General features: G+C 51.9%; 1 protein-coding gene across 1 annotated transcript; it reads right to left on the bottom strand.

The window, feature by feature from the left end:
- Nucleotides 1-2,840: 2,840 nt before the first annotated feature.
- Nucleotides 2,841-26,889, bottom strand: Ndst1 (N-deacetylase and N-sulfotransferase 1). Its single transcript, XM_032885509.1, has 13 exons — nucleotides 26,020-26,889; nucleotides 20,917-21,411; nucleotides 18,585-18,672; nucleotides 17,274-17,428; nucleotides 16,423-16,608; nucleotides 15,179-15,307; nucleotides 14,365-14,547; nucleotides 13,306-13,402; nucleotides 9,503-9,714; nucleotides 6,180-6,350; nucleotides 5,837-5,946; nucleotides 4,568-4,670; nucleotides 2,841-3,929 (listed from the first exon to the last, which is right to left on the bottom strand). The coding sequence occupies exons 1-13, from the start codon at nucleotides 26,530-26,532 to the stop codon at nucleotides 3,810-3,812; spliced, it is 2,562 nt and encodes an 853-aa protein (XP_032741400.1). The 5' UTR covers nucleotides 26,533-26,889; the 3' UTR covers nucleotides 2,841-3,809.
- Nucleotides 26,890-27,184: the final 295 nt, after the last annotated feature.

The raw sequence follows: 27,184 nt of genomic DNA, 5'->3' as shown, positions 1-27,184 counted from the left end.
CTATCCAATGTGACGCTGCTTCTTCAGGAACCCCTTCCCCTCCTCCAAGCTGGTTCGGGCCTCCCTTCAGGTGGCAGCGGAAGGAGGCACACTACAGGCGGAGGGAAATGCCACATCAGCACAAAATATAAAATTGCCCTTGAAAGCCGGTGGGCTAAAGGAGGAGACATCAGACCTGGAATGTGGGACTTCTATATGACAACACACCCTCTGGCCTTAAAAAGAACACCATTTGGGGACGGAAGAAGTGGCACACACATTTCATCCCAGAGCTTGGGAGGCAGAGGCAGGTGGATCTCTGAGTTCCAAGCCAGCCTGGTTCACACAATATTTTCCAGAACAGGCAGATTTACATGATGAGACCATGTCTCAAAAACACAAACAAAATACCATTTTGAACTGGGCCTGATAAGTGCAGACATTTAATCTCAGCTTTTGAGAGTCAAGTGGATCTCTATGAGTTCCAGGGCTAGCCTGGTCTACATAGCAAATTCCAGGCTAGCCAGGGCTATATAATGAGACTTTGTCTCAAACAAAGAAAAAAAAACAAAAAAACAAAAAAACCAAAGGGTTTTTTTTTTTTAAATCAGATGGGCAGAGGGAAAACTTTTTAGCTTTCAAAGAAACTTGTAAATAAAATACAATGTTCTTTCCCTGATTGGATCCAATACTAAAACCAGGTATAGTGGGGGTTGGGGGCAACTTTAGGTACAGACTAGACAGTGGCTGTTAGTGGGATGGGACTACTGTCTTGGCTGTGGCACTGGCTGGTCTGGTAGAAGGCCCTACCTCTTAGGGCAACACCAGGGATAAGCAGTTTCATTCTCATGATACTGTAACTCACACTTAAAACACAGGTACGCGTAGCCAGAGAGAAAACAAACTGGCCAGTGCTCCCTCAGTCTAGCTGAAAGGTGGCTGGCAGTCACACACCAACGGTGAGACAGTCCTGAGCTTGCTCTTGCCACTAACACACCTATGGGGCTCTAGGGTGGGACAGGCCAGCAGTTTTCCTCCTCTGGAAATGAGCAGACTCAGAAGCACCCACTGCTCATACATCGATCGGGGTTTGAAAGGTCCATTTTAGCTTTGTCCTCATCCCCTATGCTCCCCAAGGTGCCTGCCCCATAGAAAGCTCTAGAACCTGGAATGAATGAGGCAGCTGCAGGTGAGCTGCACCCACAAGGCAAAGGCTGTTGGTAGAGACTGCAGGAGGGACAGGGAGGAGGGAGTGGCCTGAACAACCCAAGTGATTTCCCTCAAACTTGTTTTTGTTTGTCTAAGTGTTTTTAGTCAATCAGTGGACATTCTAGTTGAGAGCAAGACCCCATATCTACAAGCTGTGGCAGTGTCTGGGCCCAGCACTGAAAGGGACACAGCAGCAATCTCCTCCAGGGTCTTAGAAGGAAATGGACCAGAGAGAACCTCTTCCCTGCTCTGCCAGGGTCTCAAACCAGCTTGCTTCCACCAGAGGCCAGAGGCAGAGACTAACAGGGCTGCATGCTGTACCAAGGCCACTCCAACCACCCTAACTCGGCTCTTACATGGTCTCACACAGAGAGTAGCTTTCAGAACACAGGAGCCATCCTCACTGACAGGTGGGAGGTGAGGCTAAGGGCATGCGCTCTGACCTAACCCTGAGTCTGGTTCTAGCTTGCTGGCAGGGCATTTGAGCATGCCTCAGAGGGACTGTGTAGGGACTAAGATCCACAGGTTCCAAGACCCCAGTGAGAAACACGATGTGATATGGCTCTCTGCACACCAAAACCATGCATGCAGGTCCCTCTGAGCATCCCGCACCCTCCACCACAGTGGAGAACTCCAGAAGAGAATAGCTCATAATGAAGACTACCCCAGCTCCCAGGATGATGGGCTCTGGAAACAAGGACACAGCAGGAAAAGTGCAGGTCTTGGAAGGGAAGGCTCAAAGGCACCTGGCTGGGAAAGAATGGTTTGTCCCCATGTCCTGGAATGACCACAGCTATGTGACTGAGGGACAGACAGGAACCTAGAACACAGTGGGGTCCTCAAGGTGGGCTCAGAGGCAGTATGGTACTGGAAGAGCATGGGGCTCAGAATCAGGGGCCTGCTTCTAACAGCTCTGTGACCTTGACCAAAGCCACCTCCCATTCCTGGACCCACCTTGTGCCCATCGTCTTGGGACCCTTCCATGCCCAGGATGCCAGAATGTCCTGGATGGCTGGTGGACACTGGACTGGCAGTTGAAGGGATGTGAGGGTTGCAGGAGAAGAGGAAACCCAACCTCAGTCACTTCACATTGTGAAAAGGTGGACAGAAACAGAATCCAAACAGAAAACAGCCAAAGACCCTGTGTCTGCAGGGACTAGAGACGGTTCTGTAGGTCCCTGTGGGCACCCCACTCCAAGGCAGCCCCTAACCTAGCACCATGTGATGGGGGAGGGGGAGGCCAGCTCAGGGCCCCAGGGCCCCCAGCCCAGGCCAGCCTTTCCTTGTGGCCCAAACACCCCACGGCCACTCGGCTTTGTGAGGCCAGACTATTCTGGGAGAGTTGGTCTTCTTTCCATCTGAGCATCTCTGTTCCCTCCGCAGAAGAGGGCAGAGGGACCCTCAAGCCATCGCCCTGAGGCCTAGGCGCTCACAGACACTCACCTTCCCTTCCACCTCATTCTCTAGCATTAAGATACGACATTCTTTGAGGCTAGGGCTTGCCACCGTTGTGTATGACTGAATTAAAAACAAACCCAACCAAAAAAAATATAATATATATATATACACATTATATATATATATATAAAACACAGTGCGACCCCAGCACCCAGGGTATAAACTCTGGCACCAAGAAAAAAAAACACAAAATATTAAAATACTTTAGCTTCTTAGTATTTGGGAGGTTGGGGGTCTCTGGGGACCCTCGGCCACAGGTTGCCAGGCAAAGCAGTAGAGAGCAGTGCTGCTGACTCTGCTTGCCTGCCGGGCCGAGGCGGTGGCTGGGAGACAGTATATGTACATGGGAGTATGAACACTGGCAGACTCCTGACTCGCCTCAGCCTTTACCACAGGAAACACCACAGGTCACATCCAGGTGAACAGGACAGGGCCAAGGCCCATGTCTCTGGGCCCAGTGGCAGGGCAGTGGCCCAGGGCCAACAAGAGACCATGAGCACTAGGTGGATACGATAGGGACCAGAGAGTCTTTCCCCCAAAGGGGAGATGAGATTGATACTAATAACCCAAATACTGAGTCGTATGTCCTCTCAAGATGGCCACCCTCACATTCAATCTATGAGTGCATCTGGGTGCCTACCTAAACCCTGGCGGGGCCTGGCTCAAAACCCTCAGGGACATGCCCAGTCTTTCTCCCTAGTTGGGCGAGAGGCCCAGCTGCGCTCCTCTCCCTTACTGTCTGGAGGACAGAGAAATATGACAGCTAATACTGAGGGGACATCCTGCTGGAGCAGGGGTGGTATGACACAGGACAGGGCAGGACTGGTCGAACACAGTGAGGGACAGGAGAGAGTCTCCAGGACTCCTCCTACCAGGAAATGACCTTCCACCAACAGGAAGTGCTCTCCCCAGGCAGGGAGGCTGCGAAGGAACGGAATGGACCTCTGGTCCCACAGAGGTCCCACAGCCACACATCCAGCAGTGGATGCTCTGAGGCCTTGCAGACCTGCCTGGGCTTCCGGCTCTGGTGGGCCTTAGCAGGGTATTGCTCGTTGCTTCTGGCTGGCTGGGGCCAGCATCCTTCGAGGCAGGTCAGTCTGGCTCAGTGTGAGGCAGGACATCCCTGCTAACACAAGCGTTCTGTCTGGCTGTGGTGGCCAAGGCTACCTGGTGTTCTGGAGGTCTTCCCGCAGCCAGGTGGGCAGTGTCTGGCCCATCTTATACAGCAGCTTAGAGAGCTCAATGTTGTGGTCCCGGTAGTAATCCTTTAGGAAGGCTCGGGACTGCAATGGGAAGAAAGCTGAGGTGAGGGGTGACATGCCAATATACCTGCCTCCCACAACACCACACTCTGTCTCTCCTATAAAGAAACCTCCAGACAAAATGCTCACATAGGAGGAGCACCAAAGCACAATACCCAAGGTCAAAACCCACGGGAGAGAAGAGAGCATTCATCAAAGCCAATGGCAAAAAGGAAAAACAAAACAAAACAAGGTCAATCTGCGACCCTGTGACCTGAACGTGCTTACAATGTTCTCCCCTGCAAGAGTGGCCCATCTCTCTCTTGCACCGGTTTAAATCCTGGGGTATGGCCTTTAACTCTACCCTCTAGTCTACAACCACATCCCTTGCTCAGAACGTCCAGTGCAAGTGTGGGCACTCTGCTTAGACTCTGCTTCCTTGTGTGTGGAGGCCATGCTTTATTCACGCCACCCACAGTGCCACCCATGCTAGAATTAATGAACACTTGTTCGACTACAGCAACACTGACCAGAGCCCAACCCCTATCCTTCTCTAGAGAATGACTGCTGTGTAAGAGGCCCCAAGTCACTGCCATACTCAAAGGTAAAGAGAAAAGATCTCCCCAAAGAGGGACCCCTCCCACTCAGCACACCGGCTTGGGACTAGAACCCCCACTTACATCCAGGTCCATCTCTGGATATTTCCGTCCCTTGCTTTTTCCCAGACACTTGGTTTTTCCTCCTTCGAGCAGCTGGCACCAAAATCCTTTCTTTGGGTCAAACCTGAAGAGGTTGGAAGCCTGTAGGTGAGTGGTCTGCCCTCCCTCCTCAAGGCCACGCTCTTGTCCTAGTGTATGTGGAGTCTCCCCCACTCACACCGTGTGGATATGCTGGCTGATACGTGCCGTCTGGAGCTCACATTGGCTTGAGCACAGCCTGCCTCCCAGAAAGGCACCTCCATGTCCTAAGTCCCTCTGGGCCAGGCTGAGCAGCTCCAGCTCTCCTACGGTCCCCGTGGACTCTTTCCAACCCACACCATCCTGGGAGACATCTCCTAAGCAACCCCTAACTTGATGTAGAGTAGGGTGTTTTTGTTTTGTGTTGAGCCCAAGATTTCTTTAATCCCCAATTTTCAAGATGGTAGCAGCCACATAGGCAGCATGTGCTATAAGCCACCACGGAGCCCAGAGCATCACACACACTTTCTCATTCAGTCCAGCAACCCTCGGAAGCACGAGTTATTCTCCTCATCCCCACCTCTGGAATGACAAGTGGAGACTCCAAAACCCAGAGGACGTGTCAAAAGTCACAGAACTCAGCGATGAAGAAAACCCAACAAAATGGTCCTATCTGGTCCTAACCAGTATCAGCAGCAGAACAGCTCCACTCAGGGTGCTGGAGCTTCCTGCCTCCAAGAGAGGCACCGCCTTCTGTTCCAGCTCTAACATCCTGGGTGTGAGGAGGTAATACTCCTGAAGAAGCAGCCAATGAATGAGGATAAGTGTAGTCCCTTCTCTTGGGACCCATCCTGGGACCGACATGCTGCCTGTGTGTGCACAGCCCTGGGGGTGGCCTCCCCAGACCCAAGCCTGTGTGTGCACAGCCCTGGGGGTGGCCTCCCCAGACCCAAGCCCCTGCAGCCTAGGCGGACACTTACTGTGGGAGTCACCTCATTTAGACAAGAGCCCAGCTTGTATTGAATGTTCCACGGTGGAAAGCAGAGCAGAGTCACTGCCCCCTTCTCCTAAGGACGAAGCTTTACTAAGATGACTCAAGCCATCTTAACACTCACTTTTCTGCTAAAGAGTCATCACCAGGGAAGACTTGCATGTTTGCTTACTAACGTGAATCAACTCTCCTTGTCTCTCCCAGTCATTCAAGCCTTTGTTTTCCTGGCCCAACTCTGGGCCAGGGAAACTGCTTCACGCAAAGGCCAAGGCTACACTTACGCCAAGGTTTTATGGTAGTCAACCGTGCTGGTCACCCCGAGGAATTTCTGCACCGTGTCCATCACTTTGGCAGGTTCTGTTCGCAGCAGTTTGCCATCCAAGACCAGGATCTAGAGACAAGAAAAGGAAAAGGGGCTATCAGGATTTGCTTCCCTCACAGTGGCAAAGGGTCATGCCCACTGCAGCAAGAATAGCCTGGCTATAAACACAGGGCCCTGAGCATCCAGAGTTCACCCCCTCCACCATACCATAGCTCCTCCTCCTCCCCAATCCCCCACAGGGCTGTCCAGGTCCCTTTAAATTAAAGCCACTCCCTTCTCCAAGAGGTAGGGCAGGCATCTACCTGGTTGGCATGAAAGGCGCTGAGCCAGCGTTCAATATGAGTGGCATACCAGCCAGGGACCAGGCATCGGTTCTGGAGGGCACGCAGCTTTGAGGATGCGTCAGGGCCAGCTGTGATCACCTCATGGAAGGTGTACTTTAGGGCCACTGGGTCATCATGGGCCCGCTGGTGCTGCAGGCAAAGGAAGAGGATGGGGACATCACAGGTTGAGCAGAAGCAAGCGGGTGGCCTAGGCTGATGTCCTACTTCTACCTCTCATTGCTTCAGCCTCAGGGAGTCATCAACCCCACAGCCCCAAGTTCCATATCTTTGCATGGTAGGAGGTGTATTACATCGGCTTCCCAAATGCTCTTCATTGGCACAGTCTCTGGGACTCCTGGCACTCCGGGGATCTGCTCACCAGCAAGCACCAACATCAATGTGGGCTTCTGTACAGTGACTCTACTCTCCCACCCTGCTCCCAAGACAGTCTGACATAGTCCATGCTGGCCTCAAACTCACTGTGTATCTATCTGAGGATGGCCAGTGACCTGAACTTCTGATTCGGTGCTACGATTACAGGCATGTGCAATCCACATCTAGTGTTGTGCAGTGTAGAGCTCAAACCCAGAGTCCTGTGTACACTAGGCAAACTCTACCCACTGAGCCACATCCCCCAGCCCTCATTTTTCCTTCTTACAACAATTTTCTAAAACCCAAATAACAAGGAAGCCTCTATGAAATGGAAAACTAGAGTCAGTTGCTACATATAGGAAACACCTATCGATAACCTATTGATAGAGAAACATAACGTAACCACATTCCCAGTGCCAGCTAAATGACACAGTGCTGCCTCTTAGAAAGGACATGAAAGTCCTCGACAGACATCGGATGGACTGACGGAATTCACAGAAGGGGAGATTCCAGGTTGGCCAACCTGGAATGCTGTAAGCCACCAACCAACAGATCTCAGAGGTCAGAGGCCAGGGACTTGCCTATGCTAACTGACCCTGCTCATCACCGAAGATCACACACAGCTCAGGGCAGGGCAGGCTGGGTAATAATGCATATAAAGATATATAAAAATAGCCTCTGGTTCTCCTGACTTTTTGAAGACAGACCAGCTCCCTTCCTCTCCTCCCAGAACCTTCTTAAACTCTCCCAGAATGGAGCAGCCTCTTCTTCCTTATGAAGCCTGCTCCCCTGATCATGGACAGGAAAGAGAATAAGGCCTTAGGTTTACAAGGCATCCAAAATGCCATCTGTGATGGTGACTCTTGGTTGTCAACTTGACGTAATCTATAGCCAACAGGTAAGCCACAGGGAGACCCAAGGGGCCTTCTGGACGAGGCCATCTGCAGTGGGAAGACCCACCCGAATGTGGGCAGGGTCTCTCGGTGGACAGAAAGGGGGGAGGAACCCAGCCTGGCCTCTGCATGTCTGTCTGGACCCTCACTGGCATGTTCACCTACTGCTACTACTGCTGTGGTCCTGTCTGTGTATCAGAATTCAACTTCTTCCCGCTCCAAAATGTATCCAGTGTATACCTCCCAGGTACCTATAGCTCTCCATGAATCCTGCAGGCCTTCAACGACAGACTGGGATTGCTGGGTTCTCACCACTCCAGTGTGAGAGTCACGACTACGCAGACTAGACCACTCAGAATCTATCATGTGAGCCAATCCAATCGGTTCTGTCCCTTTAGAGAACTCTACTACACCACCACATGAAACCTATGTAAAATACACACACACACACACACACACACACACACACACACACCCTTGTCAGCTTTCTAGAAAACTGCTGTGGAGTTCAAGGAAGGAAACAATGCTGCTTTGTCATTGGTACCAGGCAGCACTGACTGGACCCATGAGAGCACCCTCAATCCCTACATGTCCCACATGAGCGGTGTACACACAGAGGAAAGAGAAGCTGCCTGCTGTACTCTGGCTTCCCCATTAAGACAGACGGCAAGACAAGGTATAAACCAGCATCCCAGAGAACAAGAAAGGGAGGGCTCTCTACCACCATGGCTAAGAGTGGGAGTTCTGAGGGAGGAGAAGACAGGAACCCTGTCACTACACAGGATTTGCAAGGCCCCAGGAAGCAGCCACTACGGCATTACGTGAGAAGGTTCAGAAGGTGGCACAGCTACTGCAAGTAGCTAGGAGGAAAAACCTCCCCAGCCAGGACAGTGTATACCTCCCAGGTAACTATAGGACAGTGTATACCTCTCAGGTAACTATAGGACAGTGTATACCTCTCAGGTAACTATAGGACAGTGTATACCTCTCAGGTAACTATAGGACAATATATATCTCTCAGGTTACTATAGGACAATATATACCTCTCAGGTAACTATAGGACAATATATACCTCCCAGGTAACTATAGGACAGTGTATACCTCCCAGGTAACTATAGGACAGTGTATACCTCCCAGGTAACTATAGGACAGTGTATACCTCCCAGGTAACTATAGGACAGTGTATACCTCTCAGGTAACTATAGGACAGTGTATACCTCCCAGGTAACTATAGGACAGTGTATACCTCTCAGGTAACTATAGGACAGTGTATACCTCCCAGGTAACTATAGGACAGTGTATACCTCCCAGGTAACTAACTATAGGCTGAGGCCCAAGTGTTCCACAGCCTGACGTTGGTCAAACCCAGTCTGATGGCTTCTTGATGCACATGGCCAGGAAAGTAGCCTCAGGCACCAAGGCCACTTGATCACAGGGCCTGGCAGTGTGGCATACTCCCACAGAAAGAGTGAGAAGACAGGAAGAGGGGAACCCCTTCTAGCCCCATGCCAGGGTGAGAGGCATTCCCATGAGCCCAGTGGAGCGCACGGAGAAGTCAACCAGGCAGAGACTCGGAAAGGCCTGGAGCACACAGCAGGAAGAGCAACAAGAAGGCCTCTGTCTGGACTTTATTCTGCCCCAGGTGGGAGCTGCCTTCTTAGATCCCCTTAGGAGGGATTCATCCCGCCCTGAGTCCCTGCTCCCAGCTACCTATCATGGGTAGGAAACCACAGCCAGCATAAACTAGATGGCTGCTTTTGGAATCTAGGTTGCCTCTAAGTTGATTCACCCTCTGCTCTCATGGCTATCGGAGTCCACGTGAAGCCCGGAGTGGGCAGGTAGACAGATGGTGCTGACATTCAACATCAATTCTGTCTGCCACCATTACCAGGCCAGAAGCACCACAGAGGGAAGACCATTTTCAACCATCACACCGCAGGCGATGTGCCCAGGGCCCAACAGTGGTTCTTGCTCAGTGTTGCCCGAGTAAATAGACGGAGCCGCACCCTCCTCGAGGACTTGGCCTGGCCCACTCACCTGGTACCAGGAGTAAGCCCGGTCAGCTGGATTGATGAGGATGGTGAGAACCTTGGCCTTGGGCAATAGGGCAGCTGCCCGCCGTGGCGCCACTTCTGAATCAAAGTAGTTGGCACTTTTTTCAAAGTAGAAGTCAGAGGTGGTGTTGGAGGGAATAGGGAAGAACTCCATGTACCTGCAGGAAGCCCAGAGACAGGACTTAAGACCAAAGTCTCATAAGCTAGAGGCCCCAGGAATACAGTGTGGCAGGGTGACAGTCACTGTAGGTGGACTTTCCTCAAAAACCAAGCAAGGCACACTACACTGCCCTAGCCAGCAAGGACGTGGCTCTGATGGGGATTCTGGAAGGAACTGACACTCGGCAGTCTCCTGTTCCAAATTCACCTCTGTTCAGTGGGTGTCATGGAGTCAAAAGTCTGGTGATTCTAAAGAACGTGATGTAGGCTGTAGGAGAAAGGACTCTGCAGCACCGTAGAGGGACCTGCTGGCCCTGACTCCTCTGTCTCTCGGGACAAGCTGGGCTCAGAGTGACTCCCATCCGGGAAGGACATGTCCAGGAAGAAGGATGTCCTCCGCCACTTCTGGACTTACAATGGTGTTTCCCAGTCACCTTCTGCCACTCGTACAGCTCACACTGGACCGCTGTGGATGAGCCCAGCTTTACGTCTAATGCCCTACCCCCAACCCAAACAGTCCAGATCATCCTGGGGATACCAAGAAGGAAACAAAGTACACCCTAATTAAAAAAGTACATATTTCTTCAGTGATCCTAAGAACCTTTAAACAGACCTTCTAGGACCTATCAGACCTCCATGCCCACCCCAGACCTATCTATAAAACTAAAGTCTTGGGAATGGGGTCAAGCAGTCAGCCTCTCTTATTTTAGACTGACTTTCTTCATCTGTAATACCTGACTCAAGAAAGCTCAGAAGACAGAAGACTCATTTCCTAAGCTTGGAGTGTGCGGCAACAATACCCAACTAACTCTTAACCTTCCTGGCAGAGGTATTCCCACGGCTACCCACTACCTACGTGTGAGAGTGCAGCTGAGTACCCTGCAGCCCAGGCAGAAGGGCGGTGGACTGCTCTAAGGACAGTTTGTTTATCCACATTTCCTTCCTAAAATCTTAAACACGCTGGCTTGCACTGATACATCTGGCCACAAGGCTTTAAGTAAGAGGATACACTTGTTAAAAATATAGACTGAAGGATGAGTAAACATGGACATATGCTATATGGCAAATGGAAGAAAACTGTGGAAAAAAACAGCAAAAGACAAACACAGGCCCATAATCCCTGTGCCCGGGGAGCCCATTAATTAATAATGCGTAATGGTAGAGCATGGGCTTATAAAAGCAAGGACAGGGAAAATACAAACAGAAAGACTAGGGAGTAACACCAGCCCATAGTAACCCCCTGTACAGTGCCCTCTTTGGAAAGTTCTGATGGGAAGCGGGATTCTACCATGCCCAGAGAATCCTAGAAGCCCGCAAGGACTCCTCTCCCAGCAGCTGGCCACACAGAAACAGGCAGTAAGAACACCTGGATTTTCACCCTGCTGTTGCCCAGCTGACTTGTCACATGGGTGTAACTTCGCTCCCTGAGAACTCTATGACAGTCAGGGAGGGGTTGGTAGCTAGCTCTGACCCTGGGCAAAGGGCTTCCTCATCCAGTGTTCTGTCTGTCACAACACTGTTGCACCGTGACTCGTGACTCGAGAGTCACTGTGCCTTGTCCCTGTTTACAGGGACTGCAGCTGAGTGTGAGCAAGGCCCAGCTGTTTCCTGCTGTGGCCACACTGCACACTCCAGCTGGCTCCACGATGGTCTCCCTGTCCAGCTGGGGACAAAAGGATCTCCTCAAAGGTCCACTTACCAGTTGCTGCTGAGGTCGGGGTGATGCCCCAGGTTTGTGATAGTTGAGACCTCAGCCCAACCCCAACAAAGACAAGAGCAGGATGGACCTATTTTCCATTAAAAATCCTTCCCGTCTGGATCTCCTCAAAGGATCTCTAATGGCAAGGTCTGGGGTAAAGGACGTTGCAGACACAGCCATGTCCTATGAAGGGTAGGTGCATGCAGCCATGGAACAGGTGCAGACACAGCCATGGCTGTGGTGCCTAGGTGAGACACAGGACAGCTGAGGACCTCAGGTGCACACACACCCCAAGGTCCCAAGACAAGAGCAGGATAAGGCACACACAGCCATGTCCTATTTTCCATATGCACACACAGCCATGGGAAGGGCCTGGGAAAATGAAGGACGCCCTTCCCATGTCTGGAGTCTGAGCTCCTCCTGCACACACAGCCATGTCCTGTAAAGGAAGTGCACACACATACACTAAGGTGCACACACAGCCATGTCCTGCAAAGGACGCCCTAGGCACACACAGCCATGTCCCATGAAGGATGCCCTAGGTGCACACACAGCCATGTCCTGTAAAGGACGCCCTAGGTGCAGACACAGCCATGTCCTATGAAGGACGCCCTAGGTGCAGACACAGCCATGTCCTGTAAAGGACGCCCTAGGTGCACACACAGCCATGTCCTGTAAAGGACGCCCTAGGTGCACACACAGCCATGTCCTATGAAGGACGCCCTAGGTGCACACACAGCCATGTCCTATAAAGGACGCCCTAGGTGCAGACACAGCCATGTCCTGTAAAGGACCCTAGGTGCAGACACAGCCATAAAGGACGCCCTAGGTGCACACACAGCCATGTCCTGTAAAGGACGCCCTAGGTGCACACACAGCCATGTCCTGTAACCTTCCAGATCCATTAATCTATTACAGCATCCTTCATCACCAAACAAGAACTTGACCTCAGAGTCTTTCTCACCACTACCCTCCAAACCCAGTTAACTGTTGTCCCCTCAGAGTCTCAGAACCAGGTGCTTCCTGCTGGTCGTTTCTAGCTCTGGGCCTCTGTCCACATGGAACCTTGGAACAGCCCAGGGACGAGAAGCTCCAAGCCCCCAGGCCTGTCCATGGGAAGTTCTTGCTCTCTTTACTTTCTTGCTGCTTTTTCATTTGCTGGCCTTGCTTTTTGGCGTGGTCCTGTTAGGTAACTCGGGCCACTTCAAACTCATGGTCCTCCTGCCTCAGCTTTCTGAGTGCTGGGGTTTACAGGCCTGTGACACCACGCCTGTCCAACATCAAAACCTCTAGAAGCCAGGAAGGCCAGGTCCACTGTGCCTCCTTGCTGGTGACTCCCTGTCCTGGTCCCTTCCTCCTCTTTGAGAGGACCTTTCTTCATTCTCTGTGCGGCCAGCGCACCTAGAGAGAGACTGGTGTTTGGTGATGATCAATATAAGCTTCAGGGTCATAGAAATCAGGCCTTAAGAGCTGGAATCCTCACTTCCCAACTACGTTACAGAAAGTCTCTTAACTTCTGGGAGCCTCCAGTCTTGTCTACCTGTCCTTGTGGAACTGAGTGGACAATGCTTAGCATTCTTGTCTGTCGTGCTCCTTTCTGACAGACATGACTAACTGATCGCAGTCCTCTTTGCCGGTTTTGTAATTTGTGGAGTAGGTGATCTAGGGATCCTTCCTGGCTTTTCTCAGAGACTCCTAAGAGGACATTGGAAGTGTTCTTTGAGGCTGTGGTTCAAAATAAGTGCCACGCCTCCTCTGCCTCCGCCCCCACATGACAGGCAATTCATAGTCGTCCCCACATTGCTCCCATTTCTGGTTAGGAGGAGACAAAATATTTAAGATTGAGACCTGAGCAAGATGGTCTCCAGAATTCTGTGGCTGAGATAACAGGAAGTGGGGGAAGCTGGGTCAAGGGTCAAGAGACCTGCCTGTTTTCTGGGGGCCAATGATGAGCAGCTTTGGGAAGCGGTCACATGTCTTCTCCTTAGACCAGATGTCTTTGTGGCGTTTGTCCTCACAGGGATCCTAAAACAGCAATGGAAAGATGTGAGGGAGGCCTAAGGTCCACGAATGAACTCCCTCCATACGTGAGCATGTCTGTCTGTCTGTCTGTCTGTTAAACAGGGTCTCATTATATAAATCTGGCTGGCCTAGAAGTCACTCTGCAGACCAGCCTGGACTCAAACTCATAAAGATCTACCTGGCTCTGCCCCCAATGCTGGTATTAAATGACCACGCCCCACAGTTACATGACTCTTACCTACCCTGCACTCTGGCCACATCCTCACCTCCAGACGCCACTCTGTGACAGATAGGAATCATTTCTGGTTAATGCCATAACTCCAGTGAGTCTGGCAAGTGGCCTGCAGTGTGCTCGTCACTAACAGGAACTCATAAGGACTTGTTGACTTTAACTGTGTACGCTACGCCTGAACCCAGGGTTCAGCAAACTTGCCCCTGGAGCAGGGTAAACCTCTTGGGAAGTGTTTAGTAAACACGGGAGGCTTACAGTACTCTTCTGGTCTCTGCTGCACTGACACAAAAATGGCACAGACACCCAAGAAGTGTGACTGGGTACCAACAAAACTTTCTTTACAAAGACAGACCACAAGCCAGGCTTGGCCAGGATCCCTGGCCCAAGTCTAGCTTCTGTTTCCAGTTTTTAGTAGTCCTGGTATAGATTTTCCCAAGGTCTGTCCCAAACTTGCCCTCAGCCCCTTTACCAGCAGCTTAGAGCCTGCTGCAGGTGAAGGAGAAGGCATGACACTGGCGGGCAGGTGTTCTCTACAGTTTGCATACGTGAGTCTCACCCCAGTTCTTTAGGGCTCTTTCTCAAGTTTGTGTATGAGTATGTATGCACGCACATTTAAGGGTGGTGGGGAATGTACAGTATGTGCATACATTGCACCTATGTGTGCCCGCACAGAGGGAGTGTGAAGTGTGATGGCCGAGCCTTGAGCCCATGACTGGAATACCACTCTGCCCACCTGCCAAAGCGGGTCCTTCTCCTCAGAAAAGATCTGGAAGTACTTCTGGGCCAGCTGCACAGGGGGCAGTGTCTGCAGCCTCAGGTTGGTCCAGGAGTGCAGGAAGCGCACCAGGTGCTTGAAGGTGTACAGTCCCAGGCGGTCATTCCCATAGTTGGATAAGTGTGTCATGAAGATGCTGATCTGTGCCAGGGAAGGGAGGAGGAGGGGCAGGGTCAGCTTCTACACACCCTGACCCCCACCTGTTCCTGGCCACTGATACCCAGAGCAAGGTACACCTGGACTATCAACAAACTGTGGACCTAGGCCTGCGTTCAGCCAAGGAAAACCCAGGTCTAACTGACTGCTAATAGTACAGGCCTAGGGTAGGAAGCTGGCCCGGGGCGGGAGCTATTTGTGTTGTTTATAAATCACAACAGGTGTGAAAACAGAATCTGAGAGGTACGCAGCTCATAAGGTTGGAGGATAATACACACATGGCTTACTTCATACAAGAAGACTTGCTTCCCCCTTAAATCAGAAAAGAGAGACCAGAAAGCTTCAAGTGAAGTATGTATGATGTGCACACACTAATACACACACAAAGAATCAAAAGGAAACATGAGCAAAAAGTGTTAATATTTCTGTAAGAATTCAGTTACCAAAGAGGAATACCAATGCTTTTCTTTGTCTATGTCACACAGCAGAGGACACCAGTACCACAAGTAGGCAGAGGACCTCCTGTTTCTGGGTCCCTGTGCCAGCCTAGCTGGGAAGCTCCTAGGTTACAGTCAGCACCCCTCCTCCTATCAGCCCTGGGCTGTGGAGCACTCACAGGATTGAGGAGCACAGTGAGGAAGAGCTCGCCCCCATTGATGATCTTGTCCAGCTCACTGGAGCCTCCAGGGTACTCGTTGTAGAAGATGGTGTGTGTAAAGAGACCACAGGTCTGCCGAGGGAGGACCTGAGAGGAAACGGAAGAGAGGCCATGATATCTCCAGCCATGGTCAAGAAAGGAAGGCTGCTTCCTCAGGAGAAGGGCTGGGGCCTCCTCGGGAAGATGCTCTCCTATAAGGCCCCACAGGCCCCACTCCTGGGAGTCCTTCTTCCCAAGGGCTCTACAGCCTGCAGTGCCACCCAAGTGAACCACTGCCCTTGCCTTATACTTTGCTGCTATTCTCTACACAAAATAAACAGGCCCAAAAGTAGCACGGAAGTTTCTAGAAACTTGGACCATTTGCAGTAAGGGTCTTTGACCCTCTAACACAGCAGCACTACAGGTAATGTCAGAGCCTCAGCTACTCAAACCAGTAGTTATGAACCTAACCTATATTACCGCAGGCTGTCTGTCTCCCTCCTGGAAACCAGGCTCTAGGAACAGGGGATGAGCATGCCTCCTAACTACCTCATACCCAAAGTTAACATGCATCCCAGGGCCAGCCTGGGCGACAAGACCCTGTCTTAAAATAAAACATAAAGGGTCTAGAGAGGTCTCAGAGGGTTAAGAGCACCGACTGCTCTTCCAGGAGTTCTTAGTTCAATTCCCAGCAACCACATGGTGGCTCACAACCATCTGTAATGAGATCTGATGTCCTCTTCTGGTGTGTCTGATGACAGTTACTGTGTACTCACATACATAAAATAAAAAATTCTTTAAAAAATAAAATTAAATAAATAAATAAATATGTAAAAATTAAAAAGGAGGTAGAGGCAGCAAGAAGCCTCAGCAGGTCAGGATGTTGGTCACCAAGTCTGATGACCTCGGTTCAATCTTGCTGGTGGAGGGAGATAAGTGACTTCTACAAGCTGTCGTCTGACCTACACACACACACACACACACACACACACACACACACACACACTTAAAAATAAATTTTAAAAGAGCAAGCAAGCTTTCCCAATCCTGTCACAGAAGATAAGGGCCATCTGTCCGCCCGCCCGCCCCGTGACAGAGTCTCTGAGGCAGAACTATAGCAGACATTGGCCCCAAAGCCCTAAGCCAGCCAACTGCAGCCATGCCTCCCAGCATAGTGCACAGCCCCGTCATGAGAGTCCACCATGTCCTTCCCAGCCACTTGCCATGATGCCATTGTGGATGAAGCCACGGCGGTAACGGGCAGGCTTCAGATGCGGGTACTCCTCTGTGCTGGTCACACGGATGTTCCACACTTGCTTCCAGGCCTCATACAGCTGCACATGCACAGGGTACACACCAGAGTGGTGGGGCGCCACTGCATACCCCATATCTGTGGGAATGCCGTGCTCCTGGGGAGAGGATGACCCGGCAGGATGAGAATGGGAGACTTTCCCTTTGCATCTAGAAAAAAGCCAAAGGCTAGAATGACGGGGCACGTGGTCTAGGCCCATAGGTACAGATGGGAAAACTGAAAGCTGGCATGGCAAGGGAGGGCTGGAACCTCAAGAGTGACTGGCAGGTGTAAGCCTGGACCTCGGGTCTCCGTCTTCTCATTCAGTGCATATGCCTGGAACCGTCTCCTGCCTGGCTTGGCTAGTGTGGTCCAAGCTTGTCTTCTGACTGTTTTCTTAAGTACCTCTGCCAGCTCCCCCCAGGTTCTTCTTCAGTGCCTGAAGGTGAGAGTTCAGGTCCAGGAAATGAACAGGCCTCGGCATGAGCCCTGAGGTGACCTCCTGAGCCTCAGTTTCTTTTATTTGGGTTTTTGGATTTTGTTGTTTTATTTTGAGACAGGGTCTCATGTCTGCCTCCCAAATGCAGGTATTCCAGACATGTACCACCAGGCCCATGAACTTTTCCTTGTTTATAAAGTGGGACTCCCCTCTGGCGGTGTCTAGACAACAGTGGCTATCAAAGCAGCTCACCCCCAGCCCTGGCACAGAAACAGAGCTATCAAACTGAATCCCAGCCCAGCCCTGCTCCCCTCCAGGTCTGTCCCATAGGGAATCTTACTCACGACAGCGAACTTCTTGTTCAGGGCCATCTGCTCAGCCAGCACAGACTGGTTGTGGAAGAGGTGGGGTTGCATATGGCTCCACATGTGGGGGAACCACCAGAACTCTTTCACATAGGACAGCAGCAGGTCGTCCCCAGCATCCTCAGCATCGGTACCTATGGCAGCGGCACAGAGTGGTCAGCAAGGCTGGCCGGTCACACAGCATCCCACCTGGTCCCTGACTGCAGATAGAATACTCAGCACGGTCCCCTAGAAGCTATGTGGAAGAACCAACTAAGCCTTGGCACAGGGGAACACAAGCTGAGTCTAGACTGCCCTTCCCTCAGTAAGTGGCTTGACCACACCATCTCCTCTGTGGGCCCTTGTGTTTGAAGTAAACAATACGAGGTGTTTCTTCTGCCTCTCAAATGCCTACTCTCATCCTATTCCAAGAGTCCAAACTGGGCCATGTGCCTTCTAACCCACTAACATACACAAGTTTTGAGTGGATACAGGATGCTTAAACCTCTGGCTCAGAGGCACAACTGCAACCATCTCTGACCTGCTCAGGGCTAAGAACACCCAAGTGCAGACAGCGCCAGCAGCACTCTAGGTATCGGTGGGCCTTCGTGCACATTTTCAACCTATGGCTGACTACAGTGGCCCTGACCAGAACTTTGGTGGCTGCAGACCACCAGTTCAGGGCTGGTCCCCTTTCACTTGCCCAGCACGGAAGGAACTTGGAAGAACCCTCAACCTCAGTCCTGCTACTGCAAACAAAACACAAGAGAAGGGTGGCCGTCTAGGGGTTAGGACAGCCATTTGTGCTTTCAATTTCTATGCTATAAACTCCTACAGTGTTCTTAAAACTCAGCCACTGAAAAAGCTCAGCAGTGCCCCTCAGCAATGAAATGGCCAAGCTTGACAACCTGAGTTCAATTCCCAGCACCCACACAGTGAAAGAAGAAAACCAACCCCCAAGTTGTCCTCTGATCTCCACACATGTTATGATACATGAACCCAAACATATGTATACACACAGTAAGTAAGAATGTAATAAAAGCATTTTAATTCAGCTATTATCTTTTATAAGTGGAAATCTAAAGGTGAGGAGACAGAAGGAAGATATGTTACCTAGGGCTGCACAGCTGCCAAGCCACAAACCTTATGCCCTCTGCTTGGACCTCTCTTGTGGACCATGAGTTCTGGAGTCACCCATCCCCCAACCCAGTGTGTACCTGGTGCTCTCGTAACAACGATCTGAAGGGGCAGTTTGGGAGAAGCCCAAGAGGTTGTGTGGTTGTATGGTTGTAGAGGTGGTCCGTCACGTACCTGTGTGGAAGAATTTCCCTGAGTAGCCCAGGTTGAAGGTGAAGTTTGGGATATGTGTACGAAGTTCATTCTGTGTATCAAACAGGGCCTAGGACAGGCAGAGGAGAGGCAGAAGTGAGGGGAGGTCAGGAGGCCAGATTTTTCCCACTGGGCATCTGAGGGTATCCTGCTATAACAGGACCATCCACAAGACACACAGGGCCCAACACAGGGCCAACAGTCTATCTCTGTGATATAGCATTTGTCTCACCTCACACCTGAGGCCTGGGTTCCATTTTCAGCATGGCCCCAAGATGCAAATGTTGGGCCCTTGTTCTGCTGATGCTTTGAACATGAAGCAGATGCCAGGAGGGCTCAGTCACACAGGGACCATCTTGGATGCCAGCAGGGCTCAGTCACATAGGGATCGTCTCTATCTAAGCCTTGAGGGGGAGCATAGGCTGCACACCTGAGAAGCCAGCCCATGCCACCTCCTACACAGACTCTATCTGGCTTGGACAGACCTAAGCTCCAGCCTGGCTGAGTAGCGTATGCCTGAGAAGCTCTTGAGTTTCTCTAGGCCTTAATCGCAAAGGGGACCAGAAGATCTCTGTCCTCAGGGAGCAGAGAGGTGAGATTCGGCCTGTGACACTGTCTAACTTATGGTAGCAAAGTCATGGAAGGAGAGCTTACAGTGAAGCAGAATCGTCACACGAAGGATCCTTCCTTCTCAGAGGAAGGCAAGACTGGATCAAAGGATTCTGATCTTCCAAGGACATACTCTGTGTTCTGTGTGCCAATGGTCCTCCTGTGAATGTATCTAGCACCCTGCTAGTCCATGGAGGAGGCTGACCTCTGGGATAGGACTGTACTGCTCACAAGGCTCTGACACCTGCAAGAGCCTGCTTTTAGGCAGCACTCTTGCTCAGGCATCTGACCAAGGTTAATCACTGCCTGATAGACACACGATCTAGCCATGCAGCCTCGAGCAAGCCTCTCCATCTTTCTGAGCCACAGTGGCTTCTTCATAAGACGGCACTCACACCTCTGCTCCCTCTGCTGTGAAGAGGCAATGAGGTTATGCACACAGACAGCTGAGCACAGAGCCTAGCACTCACCAACCCTTAGCTACACAGGTTCTATTGGGACCACAGAACCGGTACTGCACGGCCAGAGCTACACTGCCAACTGCTGGTTGGTAGGGGCATTGCAGGACGGTATGGCTGGAAGGCTCAACTGGAGTGAACTTAAAAGCCTCAACAGGAGAGCACTAAAGAAAAGTCAGGGGCGGCACTGTCCTTAAAAGCAGATCAGCACTGCCCAAGCCTGCTGTGGGAATGGGGGAGGGAGGAGCCTGACCATGTGGACATACCCCTCCCCTACCCGAGTAAGACACCATTATGTAAGCCTAGTTAGGCTCAGTGACAGGATGGGACTTCTCCAAGTCACCTAGTCAGAGTCACACTGGGACTTGACTAAAATTGGGTCTTCACTACCCGAGACCACCATGCTACTCTTTGCAGAGTTCAACTCAGAGCAGGACAGGGCCACAACCCCAGTGGACCCTTCCTTCCAGACCTTGGGCCAGCCCTGCCAGAGGTTTCAAGTTCAGGAGAAAGAGGCTGCCACGCTGTCTAAAGCCTCTTGTAGCATCAAAGAGGTCTGTGCTGGTGCTAATACATCTCTAGCCCTGTTAATCTCCTGAGAGAGGACACCCAGTCAGCCGGCAGCGCTCTGGGGACTTAATCCCCTGTTTTGTCTCCATCTGCTTTATTATTATGGTTGCCCTCTGTGGTGGCAACCTACACTGGTGCCCTCACACGGGCATGCTGTCTCCTCTGCGGACTCCAGTAAGCCAGATGACTGGAGGCAACTGCATGTTAGATTGTCCTCTAGCAGACATCTTTCTTGGTGAGAGCACACGTGTGTTTGCAAAGAGCTTCTGCAAACAATTTGGTAAACTGTTTCGGAATTTAACATAAGCATCCCACTATCAGTGTACAGCTGTTAAAACACACTGTGCATGTGACTTGGGATCTCATTCTGAAGAATCTTGCTGGGTCTTTGACAATGGCGAACAGTTTTTTAAGAGTTAAAAATCACATCTGGGTTAAAAGGCAGATTACGTCCCTTGCCGGATTCATTTTTGTTTCTACCTGGGTCTCCTCCTCCTGAACTCCAGAATATACATGCGAAATCCCTCCATATTTAACACTTTAACCAAACGTTAGGTGCTTCTTGCACAAAGTAAGACAGCAATTGGCCCAAGTGGGGATCAATAGGTCTGTGTGAATAGCAGCACGGGAGGTGCAATAGGGTGTGGCCCCATGACGAACTCCAGGTCTCTCCTTACCTTCACATCCTCCACCTTCATGCGTGTGCCCTCCTTGCCTACAAAAATGTCATCAATGTCCACCAGGATGTATCGGTCCAAAGGCAGTGAGAGGCGCTTCCCTGTGAGGAAGGCCACGGCATCCACGAAGACGAGCTTATGCAGCCAGAAGTTGAGGTTGTTGCCAAACAGCACACGCTGGATGCCGTCGTGGAGGCCCAGGTCCTGGACCACAGTAGCATGCAGGGCAGCGTGCAGGCCGGCGTCTGCGCCCAGGTGTGGGATGGACTCCGAGGAGCGCGTCTTGGCCAGCAGCACTGGCTCATAGGTAGAGTGGTTAGACTGGAACACCGTCCAGTCCTCTCCGGGCAGCACGCCCTTCTCCACCTCACTGGGCCGTGTCACGTAGAGCAGTGGGGACTTGGGGTTGATGCTGCAGTCTTTCAGGCCCAGGTTCGAATGCAGATAGAGAGGGAAGCCTTTGAGCTGTGCGCTCAGCAGGCTGTTCTCATTGGCCTACAGCAGTGCAGGGCAGAAGAGCTGTCAGGCACAGCTGACGACCGTAACGTCAACAACATTTACAGCTTCACAAGAGCTACCATATCCCTGAACCCATACACACAGAGACACACAGACACAACACACAACACACAACACACATGCACAAACGGACACAGACACATGCACACAGATACACATGCAGACATACAGATATACACAGACACACACTGACACAGACAGACACACGTGCATGCATGCACACACACAAACACACACATACATATACCTGACAAAAAGGCCACCCTCCCACCCAGAAAGCAGCTCTCTGGCCCACCAGCCCCCACTGAGAGCACCTCCCTTGCCTCCTGCTACCCCCACTCCCCGTACATCATCTCCTCTTCCTGGTCTCCCCACTCCACCATGCTCTCCCTCACCCTTCCAAACAGCTGCCTATAAATATGGTACATTTGCCCTTGTTCCTATACTGGATCAATTATCTCCCCTGGGTCTGGTAAACTCCTATTTATCCTTCAAAGCCAACACATATACCTGCTTCCTCCATCGGCTTCTCTAAGATCACGGCAAAGCCTCAACCGCACTGGGTTGAGAGCCTCCCTCCTACCAGCCTGCAGCTACTGGAGGACAAGGTTGTATTTCTTACTTTGGATCCCCGACACCCAACAGGGACACACATTCATTTGATAAGTAACTATTTTTAACAATGAAAGAGAAACAGCAACAGCCAATACCTAACATCTGATAGCTGTGGGTTCCAGGGCTGATTTACCAGTCTGCAGCTACGTACTGTACCAGACATTAAGTATTTAATGAGATAGAGCGAGAAAAAAGACAGACAGGAAACAGAGTGTAAACTGAGAAGAAAGGTAGATGTGGCCCTCTCCTTAGAATCAAGCAGGAAGGAGCAACAACCATCAAAACCACAAAACAAGAGTAAGACACAGTGTGCATACATGCATAAGGTCAGAGCTGCGGACCAGCACATGCTGGGCAGACAGCTGGCTCAGGAGGCTCCTGGAGAAAGGGCCTCTGGAGCATGCTACAGGATGAGTGATCAACTGGAGAAGGTAGAGGTCAAGGCCTAAGAATAGCAAGTGAAAAGGCCCTGAGGCAGGAGAGAGCACAGCATGATTAAGAAACAACAAGGAGCCATGGAGACATCAAAAAAGGAGAAGAGGCAGGAAGGCCATGGGGATAGACCCAGGTCCCGGGAGCTGTCAGGGGTAATGACTGAGGTCACAGATCCACAGCATCTGGAGGAGGAAGCCCCCGTGGGGCTGCCCTGGTGAGCATCATGCCTCAGCACATGCTGAACAGAGTGGATGGTAAGTTTCAGTCTGAGCCTTGTGCCTGGTTCAGAGCTCAGCCTGCCCAGAGAAAGCTGGTTACTAATCTTAACAGTTAGACTTTTCCTAGTCCCACAAAGCCTCTGCAGGGGCCTGGTTTTGTAAACTGTGATAATGAACCACACTGGATCTCCAGATGCACAGAACGCCTGCCAAGTCCCCATCCTGAGGCAGCTTCAGTACTGAGGTGCAAGAGACTGAGACCCATCCACAGAGACAACCTCCCCGGGCTCCCAGATCCTCACCACCCTAAGTCAGCACTGGCCCAGAGTGTGACCCATCTGAGGGCCTGAGACACATCAGGCCCTGTCTACCACTGCTCAGGCCCAGGACGCCACGGAGACACTACCTGCTCAGGGATCCCATTTCAAAGTCCTGGCCCTGAGCTTGCTGAGAGGCGCTGTGGCTTGTCTAGATACGGAGCCACTGTGGAAGAAGAAGCCAGGCCACAACAGCCAGCCATGAAAGAATCCAGCGAGAGAAGGGAACAGAAGGCCTAGCACAGGAGATGCTGGCTCTGTCACAGGGTCCATCTAGATGAGATCTTCTTCCTACTCTTCAGCACTAAGGAGACAGCCACTCTCCCTCTTAAAGGGGTCTCCATGAAGTAAGGAAAGGCCAGACCGAGAAGTGGGATAGAGGCCTACCAGAGACTTCTTGACAAGCAGGCGATCTGCCCTGAGAAGCCCTACATCCTTCTCTGAGTCTCTAGTCAGTCTGTTCCTATGTAGCCTTGTGGTCATCCAGTTAGAAGCAGTAAGCTGGGTTGTCAAATCCTGGTGAGTGGCATACTGACCATGTCACTCTGGGAAAGCCACTTAATTTGTCATGTTATCTGAAAACAAAGTGCCTACTCTATGTGACAGAGCAAGCAAAGCAACGTGCTGGGCACTGAACGGTCACATGACCTTCACCAACCCTGTGTGCATCCAGACGCAGGGCGTCCGTCTACTCTGTGAGCCTGACACAGAACAGTGCTACGAATGGGCAGAGATGAGGAGCCAACCCCTACCTCAAGGACTTCTCAGAGGCACAGGCCAAGTGAACGCTGTGTTTACTACACAGGGAGTGACTCCAGGTGCTGGCCCTTGTCCTCGTTCCCTCAACGGTCTTTCTTCTAGTATAGTCGAGGAGCAGGGGCTGTCATTTGTGCCATTAGCTGAACATCCTGACCAAGGTCACACTGCTTCTAAGTTTCAGAAAGATTTGGCCTGGAGTCTGGACCTTTAAGCTTGTGATCTCACCCTGCCTGGAGAATCTGGAACTTGAGCCCTGGCACAGGCACTTAGTCTGCCAAGTCCAGGGAGCAGCACGGAAGCCAGGCTCTGCAGAGAGAGCCGTGGTGTGCCTCAGCCACCAGGCGGCGCACATTCTAACAGAACAGTCAAAGTCTCAGCTCAAAATCCTGGAGTCTTAGTGCAGCAGAGTAGGGAGGGCTGGCTGCATTTGCCACTGACCCAGTGACTCTGAGCTCGTCCCTGCTTTTCAATGTTGTCATTCATGTTCACCTTAAACACGGAGCTGGGATTACATAGGGTCCAAGCTCTGTTGTTTTAAGCACGCTCAATGGCCACACCCAGGCATGGAATCTAGAACACAGCACAGAGCTTCTGGCACAGAACTCAGCTCCTGGACTCATCAAACCTCAGGAAGACCAGGTCTCTATGGCTTGGGGCTTTTTGGACCTGAATCCTAGATAATACTTGGTAGGGGTGTGAGTTTGTGAGCTTAACCTATCTGTGCCTCAGTTTACCCCTCTCTTAAATCAGCGCACCTCTGCTTGCCTTGGAGAACGGCTTATTAGTGTGAAGTCAGTTCATTTGTGTGGAGCAGGCAGGCAGCACATGGCACTGAATGAGCTCTCAATAACTGTCTGCGTTCTGACGATCCTCAGGCCTGGGGCTCTGAGTCAACCTTAATGAAGTTCATGGCAGAGAAGGGTACAGAGTGCAGGAGAAAAGAAAAAAGCACAGAGACAATGGAGCCAGCCCAACTTTCTGCCTCTGTGAAGCCGTAAACCAGGCCAGTGTTCCCCAGAGGGTGCTCTGTGAAAGAGATCAAGCTGGCTGAGAAACAAATCACACTGGGCCGCCCCACTGCAGGATTTCTAAGGGCCTTTGGTTTTTTGACTCGCTCTCTTTTCACCGGCAGAGCCTCCTGCTGTATTAGTGCATGAAAGAGCATGCTGTGGGAAGCCTGGGCTGAAGCAGCCTCTCCCGGCACTGACAAAGGAACAATGTGCAGGGAGGCTTGGGACATGGGCACCTTCTGCCTGGATCCCACTCCTGCCTCTGTATTCACACCATGCAGTAGCTGCCCTTAGCCTTGTACCCTTCCCAGCCCCTTCGGGCCGCTTCATGAGGAACAACTTTCCTGGCTGTCTACAGATCCAGCATTGTCCCCCACAGCCCCTCTTGCACACCCTTCTCTGTCCCCTCCCCCCGTTATAGATTTATCACACCTCCAGAGCCTCTGCGTAGTCAGACCCCCGCTCCACCCCTACCATGCTAGAATCTCGGCTGCAGCTTCTCTGTTTCCACTCATTACTCTTTGCACTGGTACCTAGCACAGGGCCCAGGACACTGGAAGCATCCAGTAAACAAATGTCCCCCAAAGCCCCCAAGTCAGGTCTCCAGCTGGTAGCTGCATTCATCTTGCATGACCACATATCCATTGTTCCTGCCCCCTCCTCGGGGCAGATCCTCTACGACAAGGTTTCAGCAATGACCCCAATCTCAAGGATGGTTCAGGGAACAACGCCACAAGCCCAGAACAGTTCCTCGCCTGCACACTGGGTTTTCCTTCTCCTTTCTCTTTGTGGAAAGTAGCTCTGGGTTTAGGAGCACATTCTGCACAAACTCTACCCTCCACTGTCTCCAGGAGGAAGACCACGGGTAGAAAACCACACTGCCTCAGATGAGTAGCTTAACCCTGTGCCTTCACTTGGCCGTCCTCCGAGACAACTGCTATGGCAAGCTCAGAGTACCTAGCAGAGTGAGCCCTTCCTACCTTGCACCCAGACCCGAGTCTCCTTCAGACAAGTGCCTACTATACACTGAGCCCTGTATGTAGCGGGCAGGGCCTCCAAATACTCAGTAAGCATTCAGCAGCTGCACGCAGGCGCCATTCACCCTTCATGACAAGGAAGCTAAGAGCCACCAGCACACTCATTTCGCAGTGGGAACTGACACGCGCTTAGCTAGCAGAGCAAGTACAGAGGCAGCGCTGGGAACCGCTCAGGAACCCACTCCCCGGATACCTTGAAGAAGCCAATGATGCCCACGCCGTAGGCCACACAGTACTTGTCCAGCAGCTCCCGGTTCCAGGCATCCAGGTTGACATACTTGAGGATGTTCTCATAGATGATGAGGGCGAAGCGGCCGCGGCCCTTGTCCGTGAGTGTGGGCATGTCCCCCTTCCCCGGTGCAATCTCTGTTCGGTACTTGAAGCGACTGGATTCCAGGATGGCCACCACCTCCTGGCCCAGCTGTGAATAGAGGCTCTCCACAAATACCAGCACCAGCGGGTCTGTTCGGGAAGGGGCGACCGCCTGCACAGGCTTGATTGGCAGGAGACGGCTAGGGGCGACAGGTGGTGGGTCCCCGCAGTCGGACTCAGAAGCATCTGCCGAGGGCTCGAGACCCCGGTTCCAACCATATAGGTAGTAGGCCGAGACGAACACGCTGAACAGGCAGAAGACAAACAGCAGGAACAGGACAGCCTGTGGGGACAGGTGCCGACACAGCCTCCGGAGGCACGCCAGGGCAGGCATTCTGGCCCCCGGGACCTCAACCAGCAGAGGCCCAGCCTGGCCTGGTCCCCCGAAGTCCTCACACAGGAGTTCCAAAAGTTGTCCACTGACTGAGAAATGCAGAGACTTGGGAAGTGAGACGTTCAGAGGGCAGTGGAGAGAAGGCTCCGGGCCCCTGGCCCTTTCACCCAGCCAGGGGCACAGTCTACAGGCTGGTCTTGCTCCTTCCTTCCTCTACACCCCTTTATGTCACCATGGCAAACCCCAACGTGGTCCTGTGCAGAGCAAAAGTGCCCCAGGGCGTCAGGGCCTCCTGGGAGCAGTCAACAGCAGGTCAAAAGACACCGGGCCAGCCAGGGGGTGCTGCATGCCGCGCTCTTCACGTTGGGCCCACAGGGTAAAGGCTAGGGAGCTGGGGAGAAAAGCAGAGAGTTAGAGTCAGCCCTCAGAGTCCGCTGACCACAGATACACAGGTCTGACAGGTGGGCTCGCACTCAAGAACTGTACCCAACCTGGTCCTCCTCCTTTATCTCTCCGAGCCTCTGCCTCCCCGCGTGTGAGACGGAGCAAGCAACAAAAGTAGTCATTTCATAAGGGGTGGCAAAGTGAAGACCGACGACGCACAGAAATCATGAAGAATGTACTTAACGGAGCGGCCATCAGGGTAGCTATC

Source organism: Rattus rattus, chromosome 15, assembly GCF_011064425.1.
Source record: "Rattus rattus isolate New Zealand chromosome 15, Rrattus_CSIRO_v1, whole genome shotgun sequence".
In the NCBI taxonomy this organism is placed as follows: Eukaryota; Metazoa; Chordata; class Mammalia; order Rodentia; family Muridae; genus Rattus; species Rattus rattus.
The sequence above is the reverse complement of the archived record's forward strand: the minus strand, read 5'-3'. Positions and strand labels throughout refer to the sequence as shown.